Below are 23,711 nucleotides of genomic sequence, written 5' to 3'. Positions count from 1 at the left end.
TGTAAAAGTGGCTGCTGTACCGCACGATTTAAATAAATGTATACCTTGGCAAATGATGTTGACTAATACATGCATTGGTCTGTTTTTTTTTCTAAGATCTAAGTGCCATGATGATCTCAAGTACGGAAAAAATAAAAACAAATCAACAATATATAGATTAAATCGACTTAGTCCACTTCCACAATTACTTTGATTTCCAAATTTATTTTTTCATGATGGACGACAGCTCCAGCAGCATAGTCTGAAAGAGGAGAGGGAAAAATGCAAACAACATAAGCTTATTACCAAACCAGAATCAAACTTCAAAAAAATCTTGTTATACTGCATTTATATTTTTAGAAATCGGGTTAAAACAATAAAATGTGGAAATTGTGATCGCTGCCTTTTGTGACATCATCAACCAAGACATGGAGGGGTGTGGGGCCTATTTGTTTTATTTTTTCACCAAAATGAATTAATAAAATAGAAAATTCTTTTTCTTTTTTTTTTTAAAGCAACAATTAAATGTTTCTATCTCAATCACTTTTAAAAAATGCCATAACATTTGCTGGGTTATTTTAACGTACTGTAAACATTTTTAATATATTCTCACCATGGACATTCTCCTCCCGCTCGATGGAGGCGGTGGAGTCATGACAGGACTCTCTTCCTTGTTGAAGTTCTGGGCCTCATTGCTCATTCCAGTCATAGAACTGTCCGATGGACTTCCTTGCCTTCCATCAGACATTCCACGGGACATAAAACTGCTTTTCCGGGCTGTCGAGAAATGTTCGCTTCCTAGAGAATCACTTGTGTCGCTATACACACCCATTGCACTTTGCTCTCTTAGTTTAATGTTCTGACTTGCAAGGGTCTCCATGGTCAATGATGAAGCTTGAGGTCCAGGAAACTGCAGCGTACCAGAATTATGATGTACATCTGAATCATCACTATAAGATGATTGCAAGGCAACATCTCGATTGTTTTGCCGATCCATCGCTCTTAGATGTGGCAAATTCTGGATGTTCGCCGGTGTCTGATGAGTCTTGTTCGATACCTGAATAAGAGGAGCTAGAGAAGTGAGATTCAATGGCTCAGTTTCTTCACGAGCGTTGGACAAAACTGAGCAGACCATTTGCGGAAGTTGCATTAGTCTTTGTGAAGATGAATTTGGAAGTATGCAGACCTGCTGGACCATGGAGTTTTTCTTCGATCTGCAAATACTATCAGTATCTCCATATTTATAACCATACAGACTCTGCTTGATTTTCTTCACCCCGAGATGGAAGGTCTCGAGAAGATTGAGAAATAAAGAAACCCCAGATATAACCAACATGAAAACCATGAAAATGTTCTTCTCAGTTGGTCGTGAAACAAAACAATCCACGCTGTTAGGGCAAGGTAACCTCTCGCATTTATAGAGAGGAGACAACCCGATTCCATAGAGAGCACATTGACCTATAATAAAACCAACTTCCAATATAGATCTTGTTAAGATATGGAAAACATATGTTCGTAACAGAGATCCTTGAAGGGGAGCTTTCCTTACTTTCTTCTGTTCATCTAGTTTCCGAAGTTCCCGTTCTATTCGTTTATGGTTGAGAACGAGGTCTGTCGTCTCCAGTTCGGCTTTCAGACACGTTTTTTTCCGGTGCCTCTCCTTATCCAGGGTCCTCAAATGATACAACGCGTGGCCCATGTAGACCAAAGAAGGTGAAGATACAAAAATGATCTGAAGAACCCAATAACGGATGAGGGAAATAGGGAAAGCCTGGTCATAGCAAACGTTTTTACAACCAGGTTGCTCTGTATTGCATACAAACTCACTCTGTTCATCATCCCAGACATCTTCCGCCGCAACACCAAGGACAAGCATACGAAACACGAAGAGGATGGTCAGCCAAATCTTACCCACAATGGTGGAATGAATATGAACCTCCTCTAAAATGCTGCCCAACAAATTCCAATCCCCCATTTTCCGTCACATTTTTGCTGCCAGAGAAAATAAAAAAAACACAAGTGAATGTTCAAATCAGATCAAAAGAATTTGTAAAATGATTTACTTACAGTTATCTGTCGTTTTTGTCCTCGTAAATAGAGGCTGATTTGTCATGGTTCTCTTCCGAGAGAGAAAACAACAATACTGTCCATTGCTTCTGACGATCCAGAGCGATTGGGAACTAGGTCTCCAGTTTACATTTGATCAATCATGATGCCATAATAGCCCGAGGTTAGATCCACTCTGCTACTTTTAACAGGTCACCAGACTGGAAATAGTACCCATCGTTCTGTCGATATTTTAATATGTTTACAGCTTCCTGACTTAGACTGGAAATTCGATAGCCAAGTGTACATTTTTTATTTTCAACTGAAACAAGAATTTATAAACAGCAATAAAAATAAATACATCTTTATTTTGACACTGAAATCAATTTGATGATGCAATCCAACAAAATGTCAGTCAACAGACCAAAAAAATGATTGAAGGACTAATTTTCTCTTGTACCTAAGCACAAAATATTTGTTTTTAACCAAAAATAAAATATAAAACATTTTGAACAGATTTACAATTTCTTGAGGTATATCATTTGTTGAATGTAGTTTTTAAATTCAACTCTTATGAGCTGTACTTTTTAGTGAGGAATTTAAAATGAGCAGGAATTTTAAATAAACAGGAAACTCATTGCTGTATCTTACAAATGTCTCCAAAAAAAAAAATATTCTAGCAAAACACTTGGGGTGATTGAACATTCATATTCCCCTGCTTCTTGAAGAGCTTCATGAGCTGGTCAAATCTCTGCGCAATCTAGGAAACAAAACATTACAGTTAAGACAATTTTCAAAAGAGTTGATGCTTGTTTATAAAATCAACGAGCATACGAATCAGTGCAAATTCGACGTACCTGTTCTGATGGTTTCTTAAGTTTATCGGCCAGGGCAGCAAATGTTTTCCGTGAAGCACCTTTTGTTTTCAGGTCAACGAGAATGGCTCGATCTTCATCTCTAGAATGTCACATATATATATATTTTTTTAGCAACTTTGAAATAGTATTAGGAATGCATCCCCCCCCCTCAAATTTTGAAAATTCAATTAAATTGTTCTGGAATTTTTCTGGTTTTATTTTAGGGGGATTTCTATACATACATTTGTAGCTTAAAAATGTTCGGTTAACATTTAGTATACACTGTAGGCAATGATTTAGGTACTGACCTTGTCCATGCAATCACCAAAGCTCCTTTTTTCTTGATCATATTCATGGCAGACAAACTATTTGGGGATGAAGGAACGGAATTTGATTCCACGTCATTTTTGGAGTTCAAGTCTTCCGTATCATTTTCTTCATCCTTTCTTGAACGCTTGGCTTTTGATTGCTCATGTTGCTTTTTCCGTTTTTTACTTTTCTCACAATCCTTATTGTCTTTTTCTGTGACACTTGAAACTTCTTGACCGGTGCTTTTCTGTGAAACAGAAATAATAGTTTCTGGTGGGCAAGGAGGATTTGGATTGTGTGGAATTTTTGCATTGCTCTTCAGCTCGTAGCTCTTAAGTAAAGTTTCTTCAGAAGTCGTCATTTTCAGAGTAGTGTTTGGAGAAGCAACAAGGTTGTCATCTTTTGAGGTAGCTGATATATGGTCTTTAAAACTGGAAGTATCTTGACATCTAAGATGGTCTTCCGAAAGGTCAGCAAAACTGTATTTTCCAGGCATTCCATGACATGAATGATCATCTTTCTGAATATTTTCCTGTTTTCCTTGTAATTCCCGACGCGCCGTATCGTCTCTATTATCTGTTTGATTTAAGCTCACATCCGCCAATATATTCCCCTGACGGATCTTCACGACAAAATGATCGTTGGACTTCTCCATCACGAGTGCCTGCATGGGTAATTCAGGTTTCAACACAAAAGTATTGTCAATTATTTGTGACGTTGCACTGTTGCTAGATCCAAGACTGGAGTTATCCGTGTCAAGGGCGAGATGGATATCTTGTTCAGTTGCATCTTCACCATCTAACAAAGCATCTTCGCTAATGTGAGCACTGATGACACTATCTGGAGTATGTATGCTAGATGGTTGGAGAAAGCTCAAGTGGCTATCAGACTTCAGAGGTGATGGGATCGTAAGAGAAACAGCCAAATCTTCAGTTAGAATCGAAAAATTTCTCTGCGACAAAAAACTGGATTGATTCTCCGATGGAACCTCCAACAGGCAGCTTTCGTCAAATAAAACTGGATTTGTTCGGGTTATGTCTTTGGATCGTGGTGATATGCTTGTCCATGTAGCAATGAGTTTGGTAGGGGTGTCGAATTTGGTCGGTGGGATTAATTTAGATGGAGATTGGAATTTATTCGGAGTCGTAACGCAGGCGAGTAGGTCTCCGTTTTTTTGGGGGGTACTAAGAGTCCACGATGATGCGCTTTCTCCAGTTATTCCGCTGGTTTCCAGTAAGTCCGATCCTTGTAAGAGACACTTAAATATTTCTCCCATTTGAGAATCTCTTACGAGGTTGAATGTTAAACTGGTAGCTTGCTGCTCTGTGAGGAGTTCAAAATCACTTTTGTCAAGTACGGATGAGCTTTGAGAAGCTACCAAAGAAGTCATTTTATCTTTCTCCGAAGTGGATTTTTTGGGAGGAGAAAGATGGTCGATACCTGGATCGGTATTGGCAAAATCTTCTTTGACTGTGGGAGTGAGTCTGATATCTTTCCCTCTGCTACCAAGACCTGTTTTATTAGGAGCAGCAAACTTTTTGATTTGTTTCAGAGAGCTAAGTGTATCTTTCTTGTTGCAATCTTGTTGAATTTTCTTATGAGGCGATCCCAAAAGTCCTTCAGTGCTCCGAGACGTTTTTTCTTCGGGTGGATTTTTCGCTGGTCTACATAAGTTCTTCAAAGTCACGTAAATTTCCTTAAGCAAGAACTCAACTTCATTATCTACAAAGACCCATAATTTTTGTTTCAGATCAACAGCTTGTTGATCGAAGATCCGTTTTACAATCCCATTGTCTGCTACTTTGTTAAACACAGACACGATTAATAATTTTAGTTTTGATTTCAGCTCCATTGCCTGACAGCATATTTGACCAAAATGGGCACCGTCTACAAATTCCACAAATGACTCTCGGAAATTCTCCATTACACCAAAGAAACTCTTCTTTGGAAAGGATTTGTGAAGTTTCATGTATTTTTTACGGATTTCCAACCGAACTGAGGTGAACATTTCCATGACTTCTTCGATTGTCGAAAAAGAAGATTTGGCAGATGACGGACAAACTGTTTTAAAACGGCTCTTATTGGATGGACTTGATCCACTTTCGGTTGTCGTCTTTTCTTTTGAAGCTTCGGAATTTTTTTTCAAAAGATTTTCTTGATTTCTGAGCTTTTCTGCCATCTTAAGCCTGCTGGTCGCATTGAGAGGTGATTTGATTTCCTCACTTCCACTTGAAATCTCCCCTTCTTCTACTTCAGTATCAGAATGATTTAAAGGCAATTCTATTAACTTGTCATCCGAATCTTGTTTGTCGTTTTTTACAGAACAACCTGGATATTTGTTTTCTTTGTTTAAATCCAGTTTCTTTGAGTTGGCATCATCTGTTGTGGTTGAGAACTCTGCACACGTGAAAGAAAATACGACAACTGGGTCAGGAGAAAACACAAGAAAATTCAAGGTAATTTTTTTTTTTGCTCAACTTAAACACTGAGGAATAAAAAAAATATATCATGTTACCTTTTTGCAGACTTTTCACATGCCCAGGTTTTCCATGAAGAAGCTGGCGACTTGTCTTGGTCAAGTGGATCGGACTCCTCAAAGGGCTGATAACATCTGGGATTCTCTTAAGATGACAAAGTGTTCGTATCATGGAGTCCTCATCGTGAAATAATTGCACCGGAGTTGAAGGCGCGACATTTTTTGCTCGACTCTTTTCGCAAGGCTTTTTCTTGGGTGTGACCGTGAGTTCACCATAATCATTTGGTAAAGTAATTTCTTCTGTTGTACTGCTGACCTTTGACACAGCGATACAGCCAATGGATGTGCTTGAATCAGTTGAGCTGGCACTGTTCTCCTTTTTCAAATGAACTGCCTCACGCAAACTAAGCTCCTCTTGAGGAACCGATTCGGCACTTATGGTACTAGATACGGCATCTCTGAAATCATCTTGAGCACAATCCTCACTGATTGCTCCTGCTTGAGAATCCTGATATGTTTTACTTCCAGGTTTTGCCTTGATTTTTTCTTCAGAGACATCCTTTGGTGTGCTTGGTCTTTGGAAACTTTCAATTGCGGTAGGACATTGCGCAATAGCGACACACTGATTTCTGTTTAGTTTTTGTAAAGGACTGATGGGTTGGTTAATCATAATGTTCTCAAATATGTTGCTGTCATAACTAGTTTCATCTTGTAATTGGGTGTCTGGACTAAATTTAGCTTTGGCCTCATTGTTTCCATTTTTTTCTATTATTGATGTATGACCTTCTGGTTTCTCTAGTTTTTGAATAGCTAAACAAGATTCATTGTGGCTTGTGTGTTTTTCTTGAAGAGCTTTCACTGGCAACTTTTCTGAAATTGGTGCGGCAATAGAATTTGGAGTTTTCATTCCTTTCAATTCATTGTTGACAGTTTGAACACTAGCAGCTTGGATGCCATCATCTGGCATATTTTTAAATACAGTGAGTCCATCTTGACTATTGTTTTTGGGTACTGTTTTTTTAATTGGTGAAATGGTTAGATTTAGTGTTTCCATGAAGCATAGTTTCCTGTTTTGGGTTTTTTCCTCCACTGGTTCCATTGCTAATGTTTTCACATGTTTTTCCTTATTGCGTTTGACATTGTGGGATTCTTTTGATGGCGGATTTTCAGCTTGTCTGCTTCTTTCAGATGAAAAACTTCTGTGCCGATTCTCTCCCTTCCAATGATAATCTTTTGAAAGCCTTTCCCGTTTCATCTCTTTGGAGAACTCACTGTAGCTTTCTTCTTGACGATTTGTCGAAGACCTCCTCCGATCGTTTGAATGTTCTATTTGTGAATTGCCGCTTTTAACACTAGTCTCGATTTTTTTATAATGCCGGCGAGAGTCCTCTATATCGGAATCGTGTTGAGAATCAATTTTATGTCTCCTCTCTCTACTTCGCCCTCTATAAGCATCCGAAGAACCTACATTTTTTATTGGAGGGCTTCTACTTCTGTCTGATCTGTGATATCCATCGACATTTTTGTTGTCGCTACTTTTACATATCCTGGAGTCATATCTTCTTCCGGAGTCTTTGTCTAATTTATGAGTTCTGTCTTTCTCAGTTGAATATCTGCTCCGCTTGGGAGATGAACTTGATCTGTGCTTTCTGTCTGTGGCATCGAAAGGCTTCTGATTTGGTTTGTCTTTGTGATCATTTGACCCGTGATGCCGAGTTGAACTGTTGAGAGAATTGCTGGTAGAATGTTCATTATGTCTGTCAGGCGCCAGATCATGTCCACGTTTGGAACGACTGTAAGAAGAAGAGGAGCTGGATCTGTTAGGGCTGTGACTTTCTCTTCTGGGTGGTTGAAGGGGAACTTTTGGAAGACAACTATCCCTTGATGATGATTGAGAAGAAGGGCGCACGGAAGGATTAGGCGTTGGAGATTTTGGAGTCCTCGTGCAGTTATAGACAGTTTTACTAGAGGAATTTTGATCATGAAGATGATTCACTCTTGAATGATGATCTTGGCCTTTATTTGATCTGTTGGAAAATATACATATGTTAAATTAAGAGTCCGTGCAATTGAACGAGTGTCAATTATTTGCTAATTTAACTATTTGTGAACCTTATCTTTATTTCTTACAAATAGTGGGGTTCACTATATTTCATTCTCTATCTTAACTTCATTTGCATATTTACATTTTTGAGACTTACGACTGATTCAGCCTTTGAATTTCAGCATCCTTTCGCAAAACCTCTTGTCTGGCTGTCCGGAAAAGTGCAGAGATATTTTTTTTGAGGTGGGTGTTCTCAGTGTTCAGCGTTGTGTTCTAGAAACAAAATAAAGGTATTCATTTTGATGAGTGATTTTGAGCCATTGCTAATATTAACAGTTCAAAAATGAACCTGTATCTCCATGATCTGAAGTCTTCTGTGTAACTCTTTAATTTGCTGTTGGGCTGCTTCAAATCGGGATTTCAACTGCAATCATCAAAAACAAGTGACTTTTGTTCATGTCTAAATTGAGATCCTCTACCTGGGCGCAATTCTCAACAACAACAACAACAAAAAAAGCAATAGTAAATAATCTCAAAATAAGTAACTAACCTCAGTATAAGATGATTCTCGATCCTGTTGTTCTTCCGTTACAATCTCTTCATATAGATCCATTGAGTCTTTCAGGTGAGAAGGATTTGGAGAGGATTTCTCTGTATAATAGGAAAAGAATTATAACCCAGTCATCCAGGCAAACTAGAGTCACTCATGGATTAATTATTTCACACAGAATTGTTTTATTTTTTTAAATAGGTAAAGAAAATAATGTTTTTACCTAAACTCCTGGAATGATTGAGATCAAGGTCATCATAGATGTCCACAGAATCCTCATTGACAGCAGCTGTGGATTTAAAAATAAATAGGAATTGGACCATGTGATTATTTGCCCCTATTACCCAGCCTTCCATACAAGATTATAAATCCTCTATCACGGCAATATTTATATACATACCAAGTGCCATGTCGCTGCTGGTCCTCTCCATTCTTTCAAATACAATTTGTTGCTCACTTTATACCTGAAAATAAGTCAGAAATAAATCAATTGTGACTAAAGACAGGCTAAGGATGTCTCGTGTCAAGGTAAGACCCTAATTGCCAAATTCCCTTTCCAACAACTAGATGGATCCATTTTAATTTCAGATGATTCCCTGGATTATAACTGCAGTCCTGTTAAACTTTGTTTAGTCTAGAAATAATCATACTGGTCAATATGAATCCAAAGAACTGATTGTGAGACATGACGTGGCATTTTGAAACGATAAAATGTGTGTGGTGTGTAATGTATAGTGTGTTCGTGCGTTATAACACAATTAAGACGGGAGCGCGTTACTGCGTTACTACTACAGCCGGAAGCGCTGTTACGCATTTCTACCTTTAACACCGGGAGCACGGATTATTGTTTTCCTTGACTATTTCTCGGTCTTGTAGCCAATGAAATGCATCCGAATTTTACACGTCACGTCGTAGAGTAGATTTTTTTTTGCAGGAATTTTGGAATACGTAACAACACGCTTGACAAAGGGGATCCATTAGATCAGGTGTTGTGGCTGAAAAAAATATGTTTGTGAATAGGAATGAAGATTTAGAAGACTTCGAGTCAGAATGGAGGACTCATTTTAATCGAGGCTGTTTCAAAATGCACCCGTCCCAATTATTGTATCTAAAAATTAGATAGGTATAATCTTTGATTATGGTGAAAACCTCACGATAGCAATCACGTCAAATTGCTTCTCAGGAGCTAGTTGACATTGACGTGTATACAACAGGCACCAGATTAACTCGCACTCTCGCTGGGGAAATTAGTTTTAAATTCAAATCCGGCAATAAAGTCGGAAAACACATTTTTAAACAGGCAAATCTTATTTTACTTGGAGTGAAAAACAAACCTGCACACAAAAATCATCGTACGAAAAATGGCGGAACCGAGTCCGTTGTCATGTTCCTATCTATTTATGTAGTAGACCAACTTCCAAGACGTTTTTGTTAGGTTTAACGGTGAATACAGATAAACTGTTATTCCCTTATACAGTATACGGTATTGAACCATGATCGTGTTTACATGCATTAACTTGTTTAGGTATTGTTCTCTACAGGCACCGGTTTAATAAGTAGAATGTCGCGCCAAGAGCCTTTGGCACAGGAAGTAACGACGCATCTTCCCGCGAAGAGACACAATTACGAAGCCATGAACATCTTGAAACACAATCATTTGACAGAAAAAAGTGTCCTACTTCCTCGAAGAGTCATATCTCCACCAAATCGTGAGATGTTTGAAAAATGAAAAGACTGCCTCAGATTCGTAGTTTGCAATAACGAAGTTGGTCGCCTCGCGTTAAACCTCGTCGACGGTTTCCGATTAAGTCATCGCAGCGTCGATCGCTGGGTATACATACAAGCTGTGTCCGGATTCGCGGGATGCGTTCTCGGAAGTCCGTTTTTTCGGCCGCTTTTCAGAATACTGACGTCATCTCCGGAGCGACGCGACGGACCCAAGGATATAGCCCCTAAAGTTGCCTTCGTTTCCATGGCAACGTTCTTGTTTCTTTTTTTTTATTTATTTTTTTAGGAACTGAGAACAAGGAAACACAACATAGAACTCAAATACAAGGTTTTGTGTGCTTTGGAATTTGTGGGCATGCGGCCAAAAATTGGTCTTCGGTGGATGTGCACTTCAACTAGGTATACACTTCGTTGAGGACGCGAGAGTGTAACGTGGGTATTTGGACCTGCTGTCATTTGTCTCAAAGTGGAAGTAGTATAACTTGACCCGGAAGTACAATTTTTCTCACATGTGGACAGCATTTTATCATGTGTGCTAGATGTGTAACTTAAGTACGCGGAGTTTTGATGAAACAATTTCGAGAAAACATTTTTAATTAGTGTGGACGGAGGTTTCCCCCCCCCTACACTCTTTTTTTGAGACAATGGGTGATTTAGAACTGAACCCATCAACACTGGCTACGATATGTAGCCATATCGACGAGAGTCACAGTCAACTTGGCCGATTTCTTTCCAAGCAGGTTTGTTTAATTGAATGGTAGACGTGTTTGTTAAGCTATGTTTTTGACATGCCATAAATAATATTGCTGGCGTGTATTGTGCTTAATGTGTGTGTTGTGTGGCCACATGAGCAATTATAACCTGGTTACAAAATCACTTTTTTTTTTTTATCACTTGCTTTTACTTCAGGTATGGAGTCAACATGACAGACATAGTATCCTGGAGTGCCTGGCTCAGCTGCTGCTGGAGAAGGATTATACATTGTTAATAGCTAGACATTTGCGACCCCTTGTTCTGGATTTGCTGGAGCGAAATGCAGAGAGGGTTAAATCAAATGGCAGGATCAATCACGATCTCCACGAGCGCCTGTGTGTGGCCCTCAGCAAACTTCTTTGCATTAGCCCTGATGCTCAGGCGTAAGTCTGCATTATTTTTAACAATTGATCAACTTTGAGTTAAAGTTAAGATTTTGGATAACTACCCTCCTTAAACCTTCAATACAAATAATTAGAAGGTATTTTTCTTTATTGAATTTAAATTGGGCTGCACAATATGTGCACTTTGCTATATTGCAATAAAGAGGATAAATACAATGAAACTGTTTTCTGCTTATCACTATCAGGTTTGCTGCAAGGTACTTCAGTGATGCCCCTCCAGTTTTTCAGAGACTCTTCTTTACAAGTGACGAGGCATCGACCGTTCAGTATGGTCCGAGGCGAATGAAACTGCGTGACCTCATGGCAGCAACCCTTCGTTACCTCAAGAGTGATTGTACCAAGTTTGAAAAGCTTTGGGACTGGAGTCCATGTGTTTCCCAGTTGCTCATGAGTGATGTTCTAGTTCGAGGGTCAGTACTGTTGACCTCTTTTTACCATTTTTAGATAAGTGGTGCTCAATACTGACACTGATTCTTTTGAACAGGTACACTGCTCATTGTTTAGCGCTTGTGACTCATATGACTGATAATCAGAAAAACATCTTTTTGAGAAAGGTTCTGACAAGTGATGAGATTCTGCAGATGAAAATCAAGTATGTTTTTGTCTCGTTTCATTTCCTTTTTTTTTCTTATCTATTTTTGGTTATCAAACAAAATGTCTTTTATAAGATATATACTATAAATATGTTTGTTTCTTTGTTCAGTGCTTTTGAAGAAACTCAGCAGACAACAGTCGAAAAAGCCCTAGTGTTAGCCAATCGACCATCAACCTTATGGCGCAAGGAGAACAAGTCTACCCAAGGCCAGTTGATATCCGAGGACTTGTCTCAGAACGTCGTAGCTATTTGTGGCATTGTGCTGCCTCGGAAAGCTCCAAAATCGTCTGGCCAGGTAAGAACCTTTTATTTGTCACATAAGGTCATATTTTCTGTTCGTAGTGTGTTAAAATACTGTTTGCAGGTACATACAACGGATATGGTGCTGGTCGACTCAACCTGCCTGAATCTGAAAAGATTAACATTAGCTGTGGCTTCGCGGAAGCCTGTGCTTATTGAGGGGCCTATCGGATGTGGTAAAACTGCTCTGGTAGAGTTTATGGCTGCTGTTACTGGTCACACAAACGCGACGGAGATTCTAAAGGTCCAACTTGGGGATCAAACTGACAGTAAGGTAAGACCATTGGAAATATGATTGAAAATTTGAATAGGAAGAATTGCTCGAATGTTACACATGAAAATTTAGGAATCAGGCTACACACCTTTGATGATGTCACGGAAGGAAGCCATCACAATCTCCATATTGGACGTCATTGTACAGACTATTGCTTAAAATGTCAAAAAATAGCTATCAATTGGCACCAAAATGGACATCTCTACTCATGACTACTTCAATAATAGGCTACTCATTTTTGTGTGTTTTCCAGCTACTGCTTGGAATGTACCGTTGCAGCGATATACCAGGAAAGTTCATATGGCAACCGGGAACGTTGACACAGGCTGTCTCGAAAGGACTCTGGATTTTGTTGGAAGACATAGATCATGCTCCACTGGATGTGGTAAATTAAAAATCCTGAAACTAGTTTTAATGTCACAAGCCAAATACACTATCTTGTAAATGTCAGAGGTTAAAAATGTAGGTATATTGTAAATGTATATTTTTTGTTCTTTTCCAAAATCCAAATTTTCTCGTCTTTTTTCCCCATTTACTCTTTCATCTTAGATTTCTGTGCTCCTTCCGTTAATGGAGAACAAAACATTAACCATTCCAGGACGGGAAGATAGCATTGAAATCGCACCTGGATTTCAGTTCTTTGCAACAAGAAGGTATGGATGGCTAAGATTAAAATGTTCTGTTGAATTGGCAAAAGTAGTAGAAAATAAATGAAAGAATAAATTAAATCATGGATTTTCTGTTTTGCAGATTGAATTACAGTGGTGGCAGCTGGCACAAACCACCAAACTCCAATGCAGCTTTACTGGATAAGTACTGGACCAAGCTGGAGATTGGTCACATGACACGGAAAGAATTGAAGATGGTAAGTTTCAAAATGGAGGATTCAAACCCTGATTATCCGAAGTGACAAAAACAATGAATTGCATAGAGGGGACAAATCAGATGGAAATTGGATCTGTTTTGTGTTTTTAGTTGGTTATTAGCAAGTACCCAACGCTGACAATCGTGGCAGATCGTCTATTGGATATCTACTGCGACCTCACTGGGGAAATCCATTTGGAGCCGTCATGCTCCGAAAGCCCCAATGAAAATAAAGAATTCAAGTCTGAGGAGAGTTCCATTTTGTTGGAGGGTAGAGCGCTGTCCTTAAGGTGGGAATCGGCTTATTATTTATGATGTATCATGCTATATTTGTGTTGCATTTTATTGTGTCTTCATCATTCCCTAGAGATTTGCTGAAATGGTGTGAGAGGATCAGTGTTAACTTTAACAACACTTCTTCAACGTCCGCCCATCATGTGTTTCAAGAGGTGAGGGATTTTGCTCGCAATTTTGAATCATCGTTCACAGAAAGTTGAAATGTTTTGATTGAGTGGTGAGACCGTTAAGGTCACTTTCCCAAAATAAAAGAATAAATAGAAAAACAGACAAAGTTTAATTTGGTTAAAATTTTGTTTCAATTTATGATTTAGCTTCTGTATATGAAAGTAATATTTTTTCTTTTCTTTTCTTTTTTCTTTCAACCAGGCTCTCGATTGCTTCACAGCCATGATGTCTAACCCTGAAAAACAACTATGCATGGCGGAGATAATTGGAAGCAAGCTCAATATCTCCAAAGAAAAGGTATTTCGGTGAAATATATTCCATACAATGTTGTCATTGACGGAAACACATTTTGATCTTGCTCTTAGGCGGAGCACTACTGCCAGATGTATCAACCTGCCATTTTATTGACTGAGCACGAGGCCTCTGTGGGGAGAGTGACCCTAATACGAAAGCAGACTAAAACAGCGCAGCTGAGTATGTAAGTGGGACATTTAACACACCAAGCAATTTCTTTTACCACCTCTTTCCACGCGTGTACTTTAAAGTAGAACGTAAGAAATTTTGCAAAATTCTCCAGCAAAAAAATGAACATTTTGTCTTTAATGACTTCGTTATTTTTCATGGACAATTAACACCATGAAAAACACATAAATGTGATTTAGCATTTTTTTTTTAATCTTATTTTTTTTATTTATTTTTATTTATTTTTATTTTCTATTTTTGCAGTGATCACCAAACCTTTGCTGCAACTCGGCCAGCTGCTGTTCTACTGGAGCGATTGACTGTTTGTATTGCTAAACAAGAGCCTGTACTGTTGGTGGGAGAGACTGGGACTGGAAAAACCACCACCATACAACATCTGGCCAAAATTACAGGTGATCAACTGGATTCCTGAATAGACATGAGACCAGCAGAATAGCCAAGTGTTTAATCTGTTTGATTCAAATGTGAATCACCCTTTTAATATGTATTTTTGAATTCTACATTTCTTCCAGGACAAAAGTTGATGGTTGTAAACATGAACCAGCAGAGCGATACAGCCGACCTCCTTGGCGGGTAATTCCACAAAAGTTGCTATTTTGGTACCAAACGTAATTCAGCGTTTTGACAATTATACCTAAAATGTTCTTTTTTAGGTACAAGCCAGTAGACCACAGGCAGATCTTACTCCCTTTGCGGGAGGCCTTTGAAGACTTGTTTTCTCAGACTTACTCCAGGAAGCAAAACTTAGCTTTTCTAGGTCACGTGCAGACATGCTTCAGGGAAAAACGTTGGCATGACTTACTCAAACTCATGGACCATGTCTGCAAATCTTTCGTCACTAAAAAGTTGCAAGGAAAGCCAAGTGGTAAAAAGTGAAAATTATTTGGATTATTTATAAAACTTGTTGTCCTGTGTAATTGACTTGTTTTTTTTCTTCTCTGTATGTATAGCTGCCTTACTGAAGGAGAAGTGGGAATTCATGGCAACCAAACTCAGTCAAATTCAGCAGCAGATTCGAGCCTGTGAGACAGCCATGATTTTTGCTTTTGTGGAGGTAAAGACCTTAAAACCATGACAATTTAACCATTCTTACCTCAAATAAATTCTCAATTCAAAATATAAATATCTCAATATGAAATTGTCATGAAAATGCATTCTTGGGTTGAAGCAGTTTCAAACCTTTTTTTTTTTTTTAATATAGGGAACATTAGCCAAAGCTGTGAAGAAGGGCGACTGGATTCTACTAGATGAGATCAATCTAGCAGCAGCAGAGACCCTAGAGTGTCTGAGTGGACTGCTTGAGAGCAGTGCTGGATCCTTAGTTCTTCTGGACCGTGGAGATTTAGGTAATTTGTTTACTTGATAACCTGCTCTTTTTCACAAGGATGGAATGTTTGTTTGGGAAATACTTTTTTTGGGGGGGGGGCAATTCTTTGTAAGCCTTTCTTCAAATCCTGAACATTTTTAATGGCTGTCTCAATTTCACTATAATGTGAGTAACATTTTATTTTATTTGTTTGACTGGTTTTGCTCTAGCTCCTCTCGTTCGACACCCAGACTTCAGACTATTCGCTTGCATGAACCCGGCGACTGATGTGGGGAAAAGAAACCTGCCTCTTGGCCTTAGGAACAGGTATAATGAACAAAAAACAACAACAATGATACTAAATTACTATCTATGTATGGTAACGTGTCTTTTGTGTAGGTTTACAGAACTGTATGTCGAGGAGCTGGAAAACGAGGGAGACCTTCGAATCTTGGTTTCAGTCTACCTCAAAAACCTGAATCCTCGCAGGAGTTTAATTGATGGAATCATAAGGTGATTACAAATGATTTTTCTATGATGCAAATTTGGAGAAATGAAAAAAAATATATATTTGTATATTTTTGTATGTGCAGTTTTTACGTGGCAGTACGAGAGGAAGCCACAACACGTCTTGTGGATGGGACGGGTCAAAGACCCCACTACAGCCTGCGCACACTATGCAGGGCGCTAAAGTTTGTTGCAGCAAACCCGTGCGGTACTGTGCAACGCTCACTTTATGAGGTATGAAAAAAATGAATTTATTCGTGTAAATAAAACGCTGCCTTCATTTTGGGATGTTGCAGGTTCTAAAGATTTTTATCTCTGCTTTTTTTCTATGTACGTGGTAAAAATCATCCATTTTATATTTCTAGGGTTTTTGCCTCAGCTTTCTAACCCAGTTAGACAGGACGTCCCATCCCGTGGTCCAGAAACTGGTTTCTCAGCACATTCTGAAAGGAAATACCAAGTGTCTCAAACAAGTAAGCATTTTCAGAAGTATCTTCACTGAAGGTGATTATTTAGGCACTGATTTGTTGTTTAATTTTTTTATGAATTTACTGATTTTTTTGTTTTGTTTCCATTTTTATCCACACTAATTCTCTCTATTTATTTTAGCCAATTTTGGCTCCCTTAGGCAAACCATGTGTGGCAGTCGAAGGCTTCTGGGTGTCTCAAGGCGACTTAGAACCAACTTTAGATCCCAACTACATTCTCACGCCTTCAGTCAAACTCAACCTACGGGACCTCGCTCGAGTGGTATCTTCAGGGTAGGTGCATCTGTAACAATACTTTATTTGTTACAACCTTATTCCAAAATGACAATGTCACTCCCATCACAGATCTCACCCGGTCCTGATCCAGGGGGAAACATCCGTGGGGAAGACAAGTCTAATCCGCTGGCTGGCTACAGCGACTGGGAACCATTGTGTCAGAATCAACAACCACGAGCACACCGACATCCAGGAATACATTGGATGCTACTCTTCAGATGACAAGGGCAAACTGGTGTTCACAGAGGGTAAGACCCAAATAGTGATCATCAACAAATGACTGATTGGGTGCGTTAATGTGTTTGGATCTCTTGCAAGGCGTTCTCATCGACGCCATGAGGAAAGGTTACTGGATCATCCTCGACGAATTAAACCTGGCCCCCACCGATGTTCTCGAGGCCCTCAACAGACTGCTGGATGACAACAGGGAGCTTTTTGTGGTGGAGACACAGGAAGTCATCAAAGCTCACCCGAGATTCATGCTGTTTGCTACCCAGAATCCTCCTGGTCTCTATGGAGGTCGAAAGGTATGGCTGAACTCCATTGTTGGGAAAAAAAAAAAGTTGAAACCCGTTGATGCGCGCCTCTCGTTAAATCACAGGTTCTCTCCAGAGCATTCAGGAACCGCTTTGTGGAGCTGCATTTTGATGAGCTACCTACCACAGAGCTGGAAATTATCCTCCATCAGCGGTGTAGCATGCCTCCATCGTATTGCACCAAACTAGTCAAAGTCATGACAGATCTACAGGTATGTCTATTTTGGGTTCAAATTTGAGTAGCGATAGCTTTTATAATATTATTAGAGGGCTGAAAAGTGGAAATGATGGAATAGCAATGATTATGAGGATGTATATATCTTTTTTTTTTTAATTTCTTTTTTTTATTTTTTTTTTTTTGACGATTCTGACCATATGTTCATGTTCTCTGGCTGCAGTCATTGCGCAGAGGCTCTTCTGTCTTTGCAGGCAAACATGGCTTCATTACCCTCAGGGATCTGTTTCGCTGGGCAGATCGCTACAGGCTGGAAGAGCAGAATGAAGCCTCTCAAGACTGGCTTCAACATTTAGCTGATGATGGTAAGACTTAATCTGTTGCCTATGTTGATTTAAAACCCTAATTATTGTTTTGTTTGTTTTTTTGTTTTTTTTTCCCCAGGGTATATGTTGCTGGCGGGACGTGTTAGAAAGCCTGAGGAGGAAGCCACCATCCTGTCTATCCTGGAGAAGAATTTTAAGAGGACTGTGAACCCAGAAAACCTGTTCTCTCAGAAACAGGTCTCCAACCAGTTTAGTGAGTAAACCAAATAAAGGCAATAATAATGGCCATGAATACAATACCGGTTAATATATCGATGTGAGTCAAAGGCATCGATCGTGCCACTTCAGATCGTATTCTCATTCTTGTCCATCCTCTGGTTGACAGATGCGTTTGTTGATAGCATTGCTGGGGTACCAGAGGATTTTCACCATGTTGTGTGGACACGTAGCATGAGGAGGCTAGCTGTGCTAGTTGGACGAGCACTTCGGTTTGGTGAATCTGTGCTGCTTGTTGGCGACACTGGGTAAGGTGTTGCAATCTGCAGATTTAAAAAAAAAAAAAAAATTTACAAGTCATGCTAATGTCTCAACCATTGCCCCACAACTTTCTCAGATGTGGCAAGACTACAATCTGCCAGTTGTATGCCGCCGTGACTGGGAAGAAGCTTTTCTGTGTCAACTGCCACCTACACATTGAAACATCTGACTTTCTGGGAGGATTGCGACCTGTCCGACATTCCCTTCAGGTGCTGATTCACAATTCATTTATGAAGAAAAATGTTCCACACATTTTAGCTGGTGTGACTTATATTGGGGGGGCGCGGTTATAATCCAGAAATTACTGTACATAAAATTAATGGCCGACAATCTGTTTATAATTACAGGCTGACGGTGATGAATGCAAGCTCTTCGAGTGGCACGATGGACCCTTGGTTTTGGCCATGAAAGAAGGTGGTGTGTTCCTAATGGATGAGATCTCCTTGGCAGATGATTCTGTTCTTGAGAGACTTAACAGGTACATAGGGAGCATAAAGTTTGACCTCTGTACAAAATCCATTGAGGGCAGTCCCAACCATGTTTATTTCTATTGTCAGTGTTTTAGAGATAGAGAAGTCACTCGTCCTGGCGGAGAAAGGCAGTGGAGACGACAACGATGTGGAGCTGATCAGAGCTGCTGAAGGTTTCCGTTTGGTTGCCACCATGAACCCTGGGGGAGACTTTGGAAAAAAAGAGGTAGAAACTGCACTACTGTTGGTGTGCATGCTTTTAGTACATTATTTTTTTTCAAATGTCTTGACTTACATTTTCTACTTGGACAGCTTTCTCCTGCCCTCAGAAACCGTTTCACAGAGATCTGGTGCACACAAAGCAATGAGCGGACTGAGCTTCATCAGATCATCCAACACAATCTATGTACTGGGCTATCACTAAATGGTAAAATAGGTTGAATACATGAGCCTCTTTCACACTTATTATTTGAGAAGATCCGATCTTTTTGCATGTGTGTAAGTTTTTTTTTCTTCCCTTTTCTTTTTAAATTGTCCCAAATAGAGGGTGATATCGCAGACGTGATCCTGGATTTCATAAAGTGGTTGAGCCTCCAGGATTTCGGCCATCATTGTATCATCAGTGTCCGAGACATACTTTCATGGGTGAACTACCTCAACGCTGTGTGTAAACGGGATGACGAGGAAGGAGATACAGAGTGGAACCTCAAACAAGACACTGTTCAAGCTCTCATCCATGCTGCATGTCTTGTTTATATTGATGGCATTGGTTCAGGTAAGCAAATTGTCTTACTCCTTTTGCTTGATAGGATTTTTTTTCTCTTTTTTTTTAAAAAGCCACTTTTCCATTTACTTTTGAAGGAACCACTGTGTCCAGTTCCAACAACGCTATCACGGCACGCAAGATGTGCTTGGGCTTCTTGCACAAACGCCTGGGCGAAATCAAAAAAATGGATCAGAAGACACTCGATTCACTAAGAATCTACGACAACAGCCTTCTGCGAGAACCTCAGTGGGGCAAAGACTTCTTTGGCATCAACCCCTTCTACATTCCCTTAGGTAGAGTTTCAATGGAAAGGATTCACAGCTGTATAGATTTTTTTGTTTGTTCGTATATATTTCATAATAATACATATTTGTTTCCACTTCACTTATTGATATTTATTTATTTTTCTATACAGGTCCTCTGGCTGAGAGCAATCACCTGTCCGACTACACCATTGCAGCAGGCACTACCGCAATGAATGTCCAGAGGCTTTTGCGGGCATTAAAACTTCCGAGGCCTGTTTTGTTGGAGGGATCGCCCGGTGTGGGGAAAACTAGTCTTGTATCGGCACTGGCAAAAGCCTCAGGGAACCATCTGGTTAGAATCAACTTGTCAGAGCAAACAGTTAAGTATTTGTTCATATAACTGTATTACCTGGATGTGAAATGTTACAGAATTGAAAATGTATATTTGTTTGTCAGGATATCACAGATTTGTTTGGGACTGATCTACCTGTAGAGGGAGGGAAGGGAGGAGAGTTTGCTTGGCGTGATGGGCCACTTCTGGCTGCTTTGAAAGCAGGGAATTGGGTTCTCCTTGATGAGGTAAACACTTGAAATAATTCCTTGATTTTTTTATTTTATTTTAATTATTTCTATTTTTTTTTTTGTATGTGTGTGCATATGTCAATGAAATTGTCTTGCTTTTTTGCTAACAGCTGAATCTAGCATCGCAGACAGTGTTGGAAGGACTGAATGCCTGCTTTGATCACAGATCAGAAATCTACATTCCTGAGCTAGGCATGACCTTCCAAGTTCAACAGGAGAGGACGAAAATCTTTGGTTGTCAGAATCCATACACACAAGGTGGTGGCCGTAAAGGGCTTCCTAAATCCTTCCTTAACAGATTCACGCAGGTAGGAAAAAGTTTTAAAATATGTTACTTGTTTTTTTATTTGCAATTTTCTATCTAATGCGTAACAATTTGTAAAAAATAAATAATATAATACAAACTTCTTTTTTTTTTTTTTTTTTACAGGTGTATGTTGACCAGCTTACAAGCCAAGACATGGAGTTCATTGGAAATTCAATCTTTCCGGCCATTGATAAAGAAATCATTTCTAAAATGGTGGAATTCAGTGACAGCGTAGGTTATTTTTATTATACAATAGTGTATATCATATATTTATATTACTCTACGTATACTTTGTGTCTCAATAGCTTTTCCAAGAGGTGACTGTTGAACGACACTGGGGTCAAAAAGGAAGCCCCTGGGAGTTCAACCTACGGGACATATTTCGCTGGTGTCAGCTAATGCTGGCAGACCAGTCCACAGGATTTTTCAACCCTGGCCAACATGTGGCTTTGGTATACGCTGACAAGATGAGAACAGAGGCGGACAAGGCGCAGGTTATTTTCTCACATTGTTATTTTGATCTATTTATTTTTTTATTCCCCAATTCTCACTCATGCATCTTCTTGCACAGGTTCTGGCAGTGTTCAGGAAAGTGTTCGGAGAAGACTTCGAACCTTACACGGGTTCTCGACAATTCCATATTACCCCACTCAGCTTGCAGGTAGATCCAAATGATAAAACAATCCCAACAACGTCCAAACGTTAAATTCATTTATCCCTGTTAGGTGGGCTTCTCTGTCCTACAACGAAGTGGCGGGGCTCCTGTGAGCTTAGATCCGCCCCTCTCCATCACACATCAAGCCTTGCAGCCACTTGAGTCGCTAATGAAATGTGTTGAGATGAACTGGATGACCATACTGGTTGGACCAACGGGTAGTGGAAAGACCAGCCTGGTGAGACTACTTGCACTCTTGACCGGAAACTACCTCCGGGTCATGCCCATGAACAGTGCGATGGACACGACAGAGTTGCTGGGAGGCTTTGAACAGGTTTGTGGATTCAAGATGCAGCTCATCTTTTATTTTTTTTTATTGTCGATGATGACTATTTTTTTTTTTTTTAGATGGATATCATCCGTCCATGGCAACAAGTTCTTGAAAGTGTGTCCTACTTGGTTGCCTTGGTAGCAAGGCGAGGCTTGATGTCGCTGGATGTCTGCCTTCAAGATACAGAGTTTCTCCTCCAGACATGGGGCCTCTTTAACCACTGGATGAGGGAAGAGAAACTGGAAAGCTCGATAAGGACATTGACCTCTGAGGCTCTCAACAAACTAGAGGTCATCATCCGGCTCTTGCAAAAACTGAACACAAAGCTCAAAGTGTTCACAGGTAATGAAGCATTCATAATGTGCTATGTATTGTATATATGCGTGACACTTTTGCTTTAACCCTCCAGACATGTCAAAGCTGAAACTGGACTTCATGTTAATGAAGGACCATATGTCACAATTGGAGAATGGCTGGACCAATGGAGGATTTGAGTGGTTAGATGGAATGCTAATCCAAGCCTTGCAAGCAGGTGATTGGTTGCTCATGGACAATGCTAACTTCTGCAGGTAAGTCAATCGTTTACTCCCCTCCTGGAGTTATAATTGCTTGGACTGAAGAAATAATGATTTTGATTTTGTGTTCAGTGCCTCGGTCCTAGATCGCCTCAATGCCCTTTTGGAACCTGGTGGAGCTCTCAGCATTAATGAGCGTGGGGTCATAGATGGAAAGATCCCAATAATTACACCTCACCCTAACTTCAGGTTGTATTCAAATTTTGAAGTTGATTTTATGAATGATATTTAAAATGCTATTGTTTTAACAAAACAGATTATTCCTGACAATGGACCCTACGCATGGAGAACTCTCCAGGGCCATGAGAAACCGAGGGGTGGAAATTTACATCCCTGGGGATGATGACGGAATCTCCTGGGACTCACTGGATTTGAAAACGCTGCTTCACACTGCGGGAGCGACCGGCGATTGTGTGTGTGATTTTCTAATTAAAACCCACAAAAGCATCAAAACTGCCATCTGGGGTAAGCATCCGTAAGTTTCTGATACTTTGGTAGTCCATAAAATTTAAGTGCGGCTTTTGTTTCTAAAGAATCCCCTGTGTCGTCGGTGGCGTCAATGCTCCACGCTGCCACCTTGTTGTTCTGCCAGCTACAAAGAGGCGTGGATTTACCGAGTGCACTGCGGCATGCCTGTCAAGAAGTTTACTCCCTCAGTCAAAGTACCACTGTCAGACAAAAGGTATCACAAATAACTTCTGAAATGCAATGTTTGCGAAATGTTCCTGAGAGAATTTTGACTAATAAGGGTTTGTCTTTTTTTTTTTTTTTCCCCAGCTCGCCCAGCAACTGATTGAGCAGCAGCTGGCTATTTTGGACACCAAAAAGTGGGACACTGGGTTACTTTGTGCCGGTGTATGGCCTGACAGCTTCCCTTCTGCGTTGCTCTCCACAGAGGATTCCTGCTTCTCAACAGTCCTCCGAGATGGGCAGGTGTTGTCGTTTTGCCTCAACACGCTCAGTTTACAGGGTAAACGGTAAGGGTCATGAATCCCAACATATTTTGGTATCTTTATCTAGTCATGTCCTATCGCTGTTGAGTGTGAGTGTCTAATGCTACATGAAATTTCTGCTATCTTAAAAGGAATCGCCCGCTAAGTTTGATTGATCTCCAGAGAGTACTCCAGAGCAGTGGCTTAAATGAAGGGCTGGTCTTTTTCGAGAGAAGGGACAATCTGGAGCAAGGACATGTGCTGCAGATGATAGCAACTGCAGTTAGACTTGTCACAGAGCGTGCCTCGCATGGAGACTGGGTCATGCGGAGTTGCTGGCTGTCGCATATTGGAAAGAGCTACACGCACGCTCCTGGTTTGTTATTCTACGTGAGCTACTAACCACAACTCATTAAGATTAAATCTAAAACATTGTTGTTGTTTTTTTGTAGATCTGGCTTTGGTTCAAGTGGAAGCAGGAAAACGAGCTCTCAAGGCTGTTTTTAGTTGCCAACTCACTGCCCAGGGAAAATCCCTTGCTGAGCTGCTGCAACCACAAATTATTGGTAA

General features: G+C 40.0%; 3 protein-coding genes across 7 annotated transcripts in view; 1 reads left to right on the top strand and 2 right to left on the bottom strand.

The window, feature by feature from the left end:
• Positions 1 to 202: 202 nt before the first annotated feature.
• On the bottom strand, positions 203 to 1,954 carry gja10b (gap junction protein alpha 10 b). Of its 2 annotated transcripts, XM_085936935.1 has the most exons (3): positions 1,071 to 1,954; positions 593 to 1,013; positions 203 to 241 (listed from the first exon to the last, which is right to left on the bottom strand). In XM_085936935.1, the coding sequence occupies exons 1-3, from the start codon at positions 1,952 to 1,954 to the stop codon at positions 203 to 205; spliced, it is 1,344 nt and encodes a 447-aa protein (XP_085793061.1). The 2 variants fall into 2 exon arrangements, with proteins under 2 accessions (XP_085793061.1, XP_085793060.1); XM_085936934.1 differs by having other exon boundaries at positions 593 to 1,954.
• Positions 1,955 to 2,328: 374 nt separating this feature from the next.
• On the bottom strand, positions 2,329 to 10,172 carry casp8ap2 (caspase 8 associated protein 2). 2 transcript variants are annotated; one of them, XM_085938051.1, is made up of 10 exons: positions 10,103 to 10,172; positions 8,662 to 8,725; positions 8,485 to 8,550; positions 8,262 to 8,362; positions 8,061 to 8,135; positions 7,869 to 7,984; positions 5,707 to 7,694; positions 3,191 to 5,588; positions 2,883 to 2,982; positions 2,329 to 2,785 (listed from the first exon to the last, which is right to left on the bottom strand). In XM_085938051.1, the coding sequence occupies exons 2-10, from the start codon at positions 8,690 to 8,692 to the stop codon at positions 2,702 to 2,704; spliced, it is 4,959 nt and encodes a 1,652-aa protein (XP_085794177.1). In that variant the 5' UTR covers positions 8,693 to 8,725; positions 10,103 to 10,172; the 3' UTR covers positions 2,329 to 2,701. The 2 variants fall into 2 exon arrangements, with proteins under 2 accessions (XP_085794177.1, XP_085794176.1); XM_085938050.1 differs by having other exon boundaries at positions 9,941 to 10,167.
• Positions 10,173 to 10,450: 278 nt separating this feature from the next.
• The window catches only part of mdn1 (midasin AAA ATPase 1), a 28,039-nt gene continuing 14,778 nt past the window's right edge, over positions 10,451 to 23,711 (top strand). For all 3 annotated transcript variants that reach the window (XM_085937102.1, XM_085937103.1, XM_085937100.1), the window contains exons 1-50: positions 10,451 to 10,729; positions 10,899 to 11,125; positions 11,332 to 11,556; positions 11,631 to 11,738; positions 11,850 to 12,036; positions 12,106 to 12,315; positions 12,569 to 12,700; positions 12,865 to 12,968; positions 13,066 to 13,180; positions 13,291 to 13,469; positions 13,547 to 13,628; positions 13,846 to 13,941; positions 14,010 to 14,122; positions 14,371 to 14,519; positions 14,640 to 14,700; positions 14,781 to 14,992; positions 15,078 to 15,181; positions 15,329 to 15,473; positions 15,664 to 15,760; positions 15,833 to 15,946; positions 16,027 to 16,174; positions 16,306 to 16,413; positions 16,550 to 16,701; positions 16,774 to 16,952; positions 17,023 to 17,231; positions 17,306 to 17,452; positions 17,639 to 17,780; positions 17,860 to 17,994; positions 18,127 to 18,265; positions 18,355 to 18,487; positions 18,626 to 18,756; positions 18,836 to 18,974; positions 19,061 to 19,175; positions 19,293 to 19,523; positions 19,610 to 19,807; positions 19,930 to 20,138; positions 20,216 to 20,338; positions 20,452 to 20,649; positions 20,772 to 20,879; positions 20,954 to 21,142; positions 21,220 to 21,309; positions 21,374 to 21,637; positions 21,712 to 21,976; positions 22,044 to 22,203; positions 22,282 to 22,398; positions 22,466 to 22,674; positions 22,743 to 22,891; positions 22,987 to 23,186; positions 23,294 to 23,517; positions 23,594 to 23,707. In XM_085937102.1, the coding sequence (XP_085793228.1) occupies positions 10,634 to 10,729; positions 10,899 to 11,125; positions 11,332 to 11,556; positions 11,631 to 11,738; positions 11,850 to 12,036; positions 12,106 to 12,315; positions 12,569 to 12,700; positions 12,865 to 12,968; positions 13,066 to 13,180; positions 13,291 to 13,469; positions 13,547 to 13,628; positions 13,846 to 13,941; positions 14,010 to 14,122; positions 14,371 to 14,519; positions 14,640 to 14,700; positions 14,781 to 14,992; positions 15,078 to 15,181; positions 15,329 to 15,473; positions 15,664 to 15,760; positions 15,833 to 15,946; positions 16,027 to 16,174; positions 16,306 to 16,413; positions 16,550 to 16,701; positions 16,774 to 16,952; positions 17,023 to 17,231; positions 17,306 to 17,452; positions 17,639 to 17,780; positions 17,860 to 17,994; positions 18,127 to 18,265; positions 18,355 to 18,487; positions 18,626 to 18,756; positions 18,836 to 18,974; positions 19,061 to 19,175; positions 19,293 to 19,523; positions 19,610 to 19,807; positions 19,930 to 20,138; positions 20,216 to 20,338; positions 20,452 to 20,649; positions 20,772 to 20,879; positions 20,954 to 21,142; positions 21,220 to 21,309; positions 21,374 to 21,637; positions 21,712 to 21,976; positions 22,044 to 22,203; positions 22,282 to 22,398; positions 22,466 to 22,674; positions 22,743 to 22,891; positions 22,987 to 23,186; positions 23,294 to 23,517; positions 23,594 to 23,707 (7,681 nt within the window). In that variant the 5' untranslated portion in view covers positions 10,451 to 10,633. The remainder of the gene's footprint in view (positions 10,730 to 10,898; positions 11,126 to 11,331; positions 11,557 to 11,630; positions 11,739 to 11,849; positions 12,037 to 12,105; positions 12,316 to 12,568; positions 12,701 to 12,864; positions 12,969 to 13,065; positions 13,181 to 13,290; positions 13,470 to 13,546; positions 13,629 to 13,845; positions 13,942 to 14,009; positions 14,123 to 14,370; positions 14,520 to 14,639; positions 14,701 to 14,780; positions 14,993 to 15,077; positions 15,182 to 15,328; positions 15,474 to 15,663; positions 15,761 to 15,832; positions 15,947 to 16,026; positions 16,175 to 16,305; positions 16,414 to 16,549; positions 16,702 to 16,773; positions 16,953 to 17,022; positions 17,232 to 17,305; positions 17,453 to 17,638; positions 17,781 to 17,859; positions 17,995 to 18,126; positions 18,266 to 18,354; positions 18,488 to 18,625; positions 18,757 to 18,835; positions 18,975 to 19,060; positions 19,176 to 19,292; positions 19,524 to 19,609; positions 19,808 to 19,929; positions 20,139 to 20,215; positions 20,339 to 20,451; positions 20,650 to 20,771; positions 20,880 to 20,953; positions 21,143 to 21,219; positions 21,310 to 21,373; positions 21,638 to 21,711; positions 21,977 to 22,043; positions 22,204 to 22,281; positions 22,399 to 22,465; positions 22,675 to 22,742; positions 22,892 to 22,986; positions 23,187 to 23,293; positions 23,518 to 23,593; positions 23,708 to 23,711) is intronic.

This window comes from Syngnathus leptorhynchus, chromosome 18 (genome assembly GCF_054491065.1).
Source record: "Syngnathus leptorhynchus isolate UIUO chromosome 18, UIUO_Slep, whole genome shotgun sequence".
NCBI lineage: Eukaryota > Metazoa > Chordata > Actinopteri > Syngnathiformes > Syngnathidae > Syngnathus > Syngnathus leptorhynchus.
This window is presented reverse-complemented; position numbering and strand designations above follow the sequence as displayed.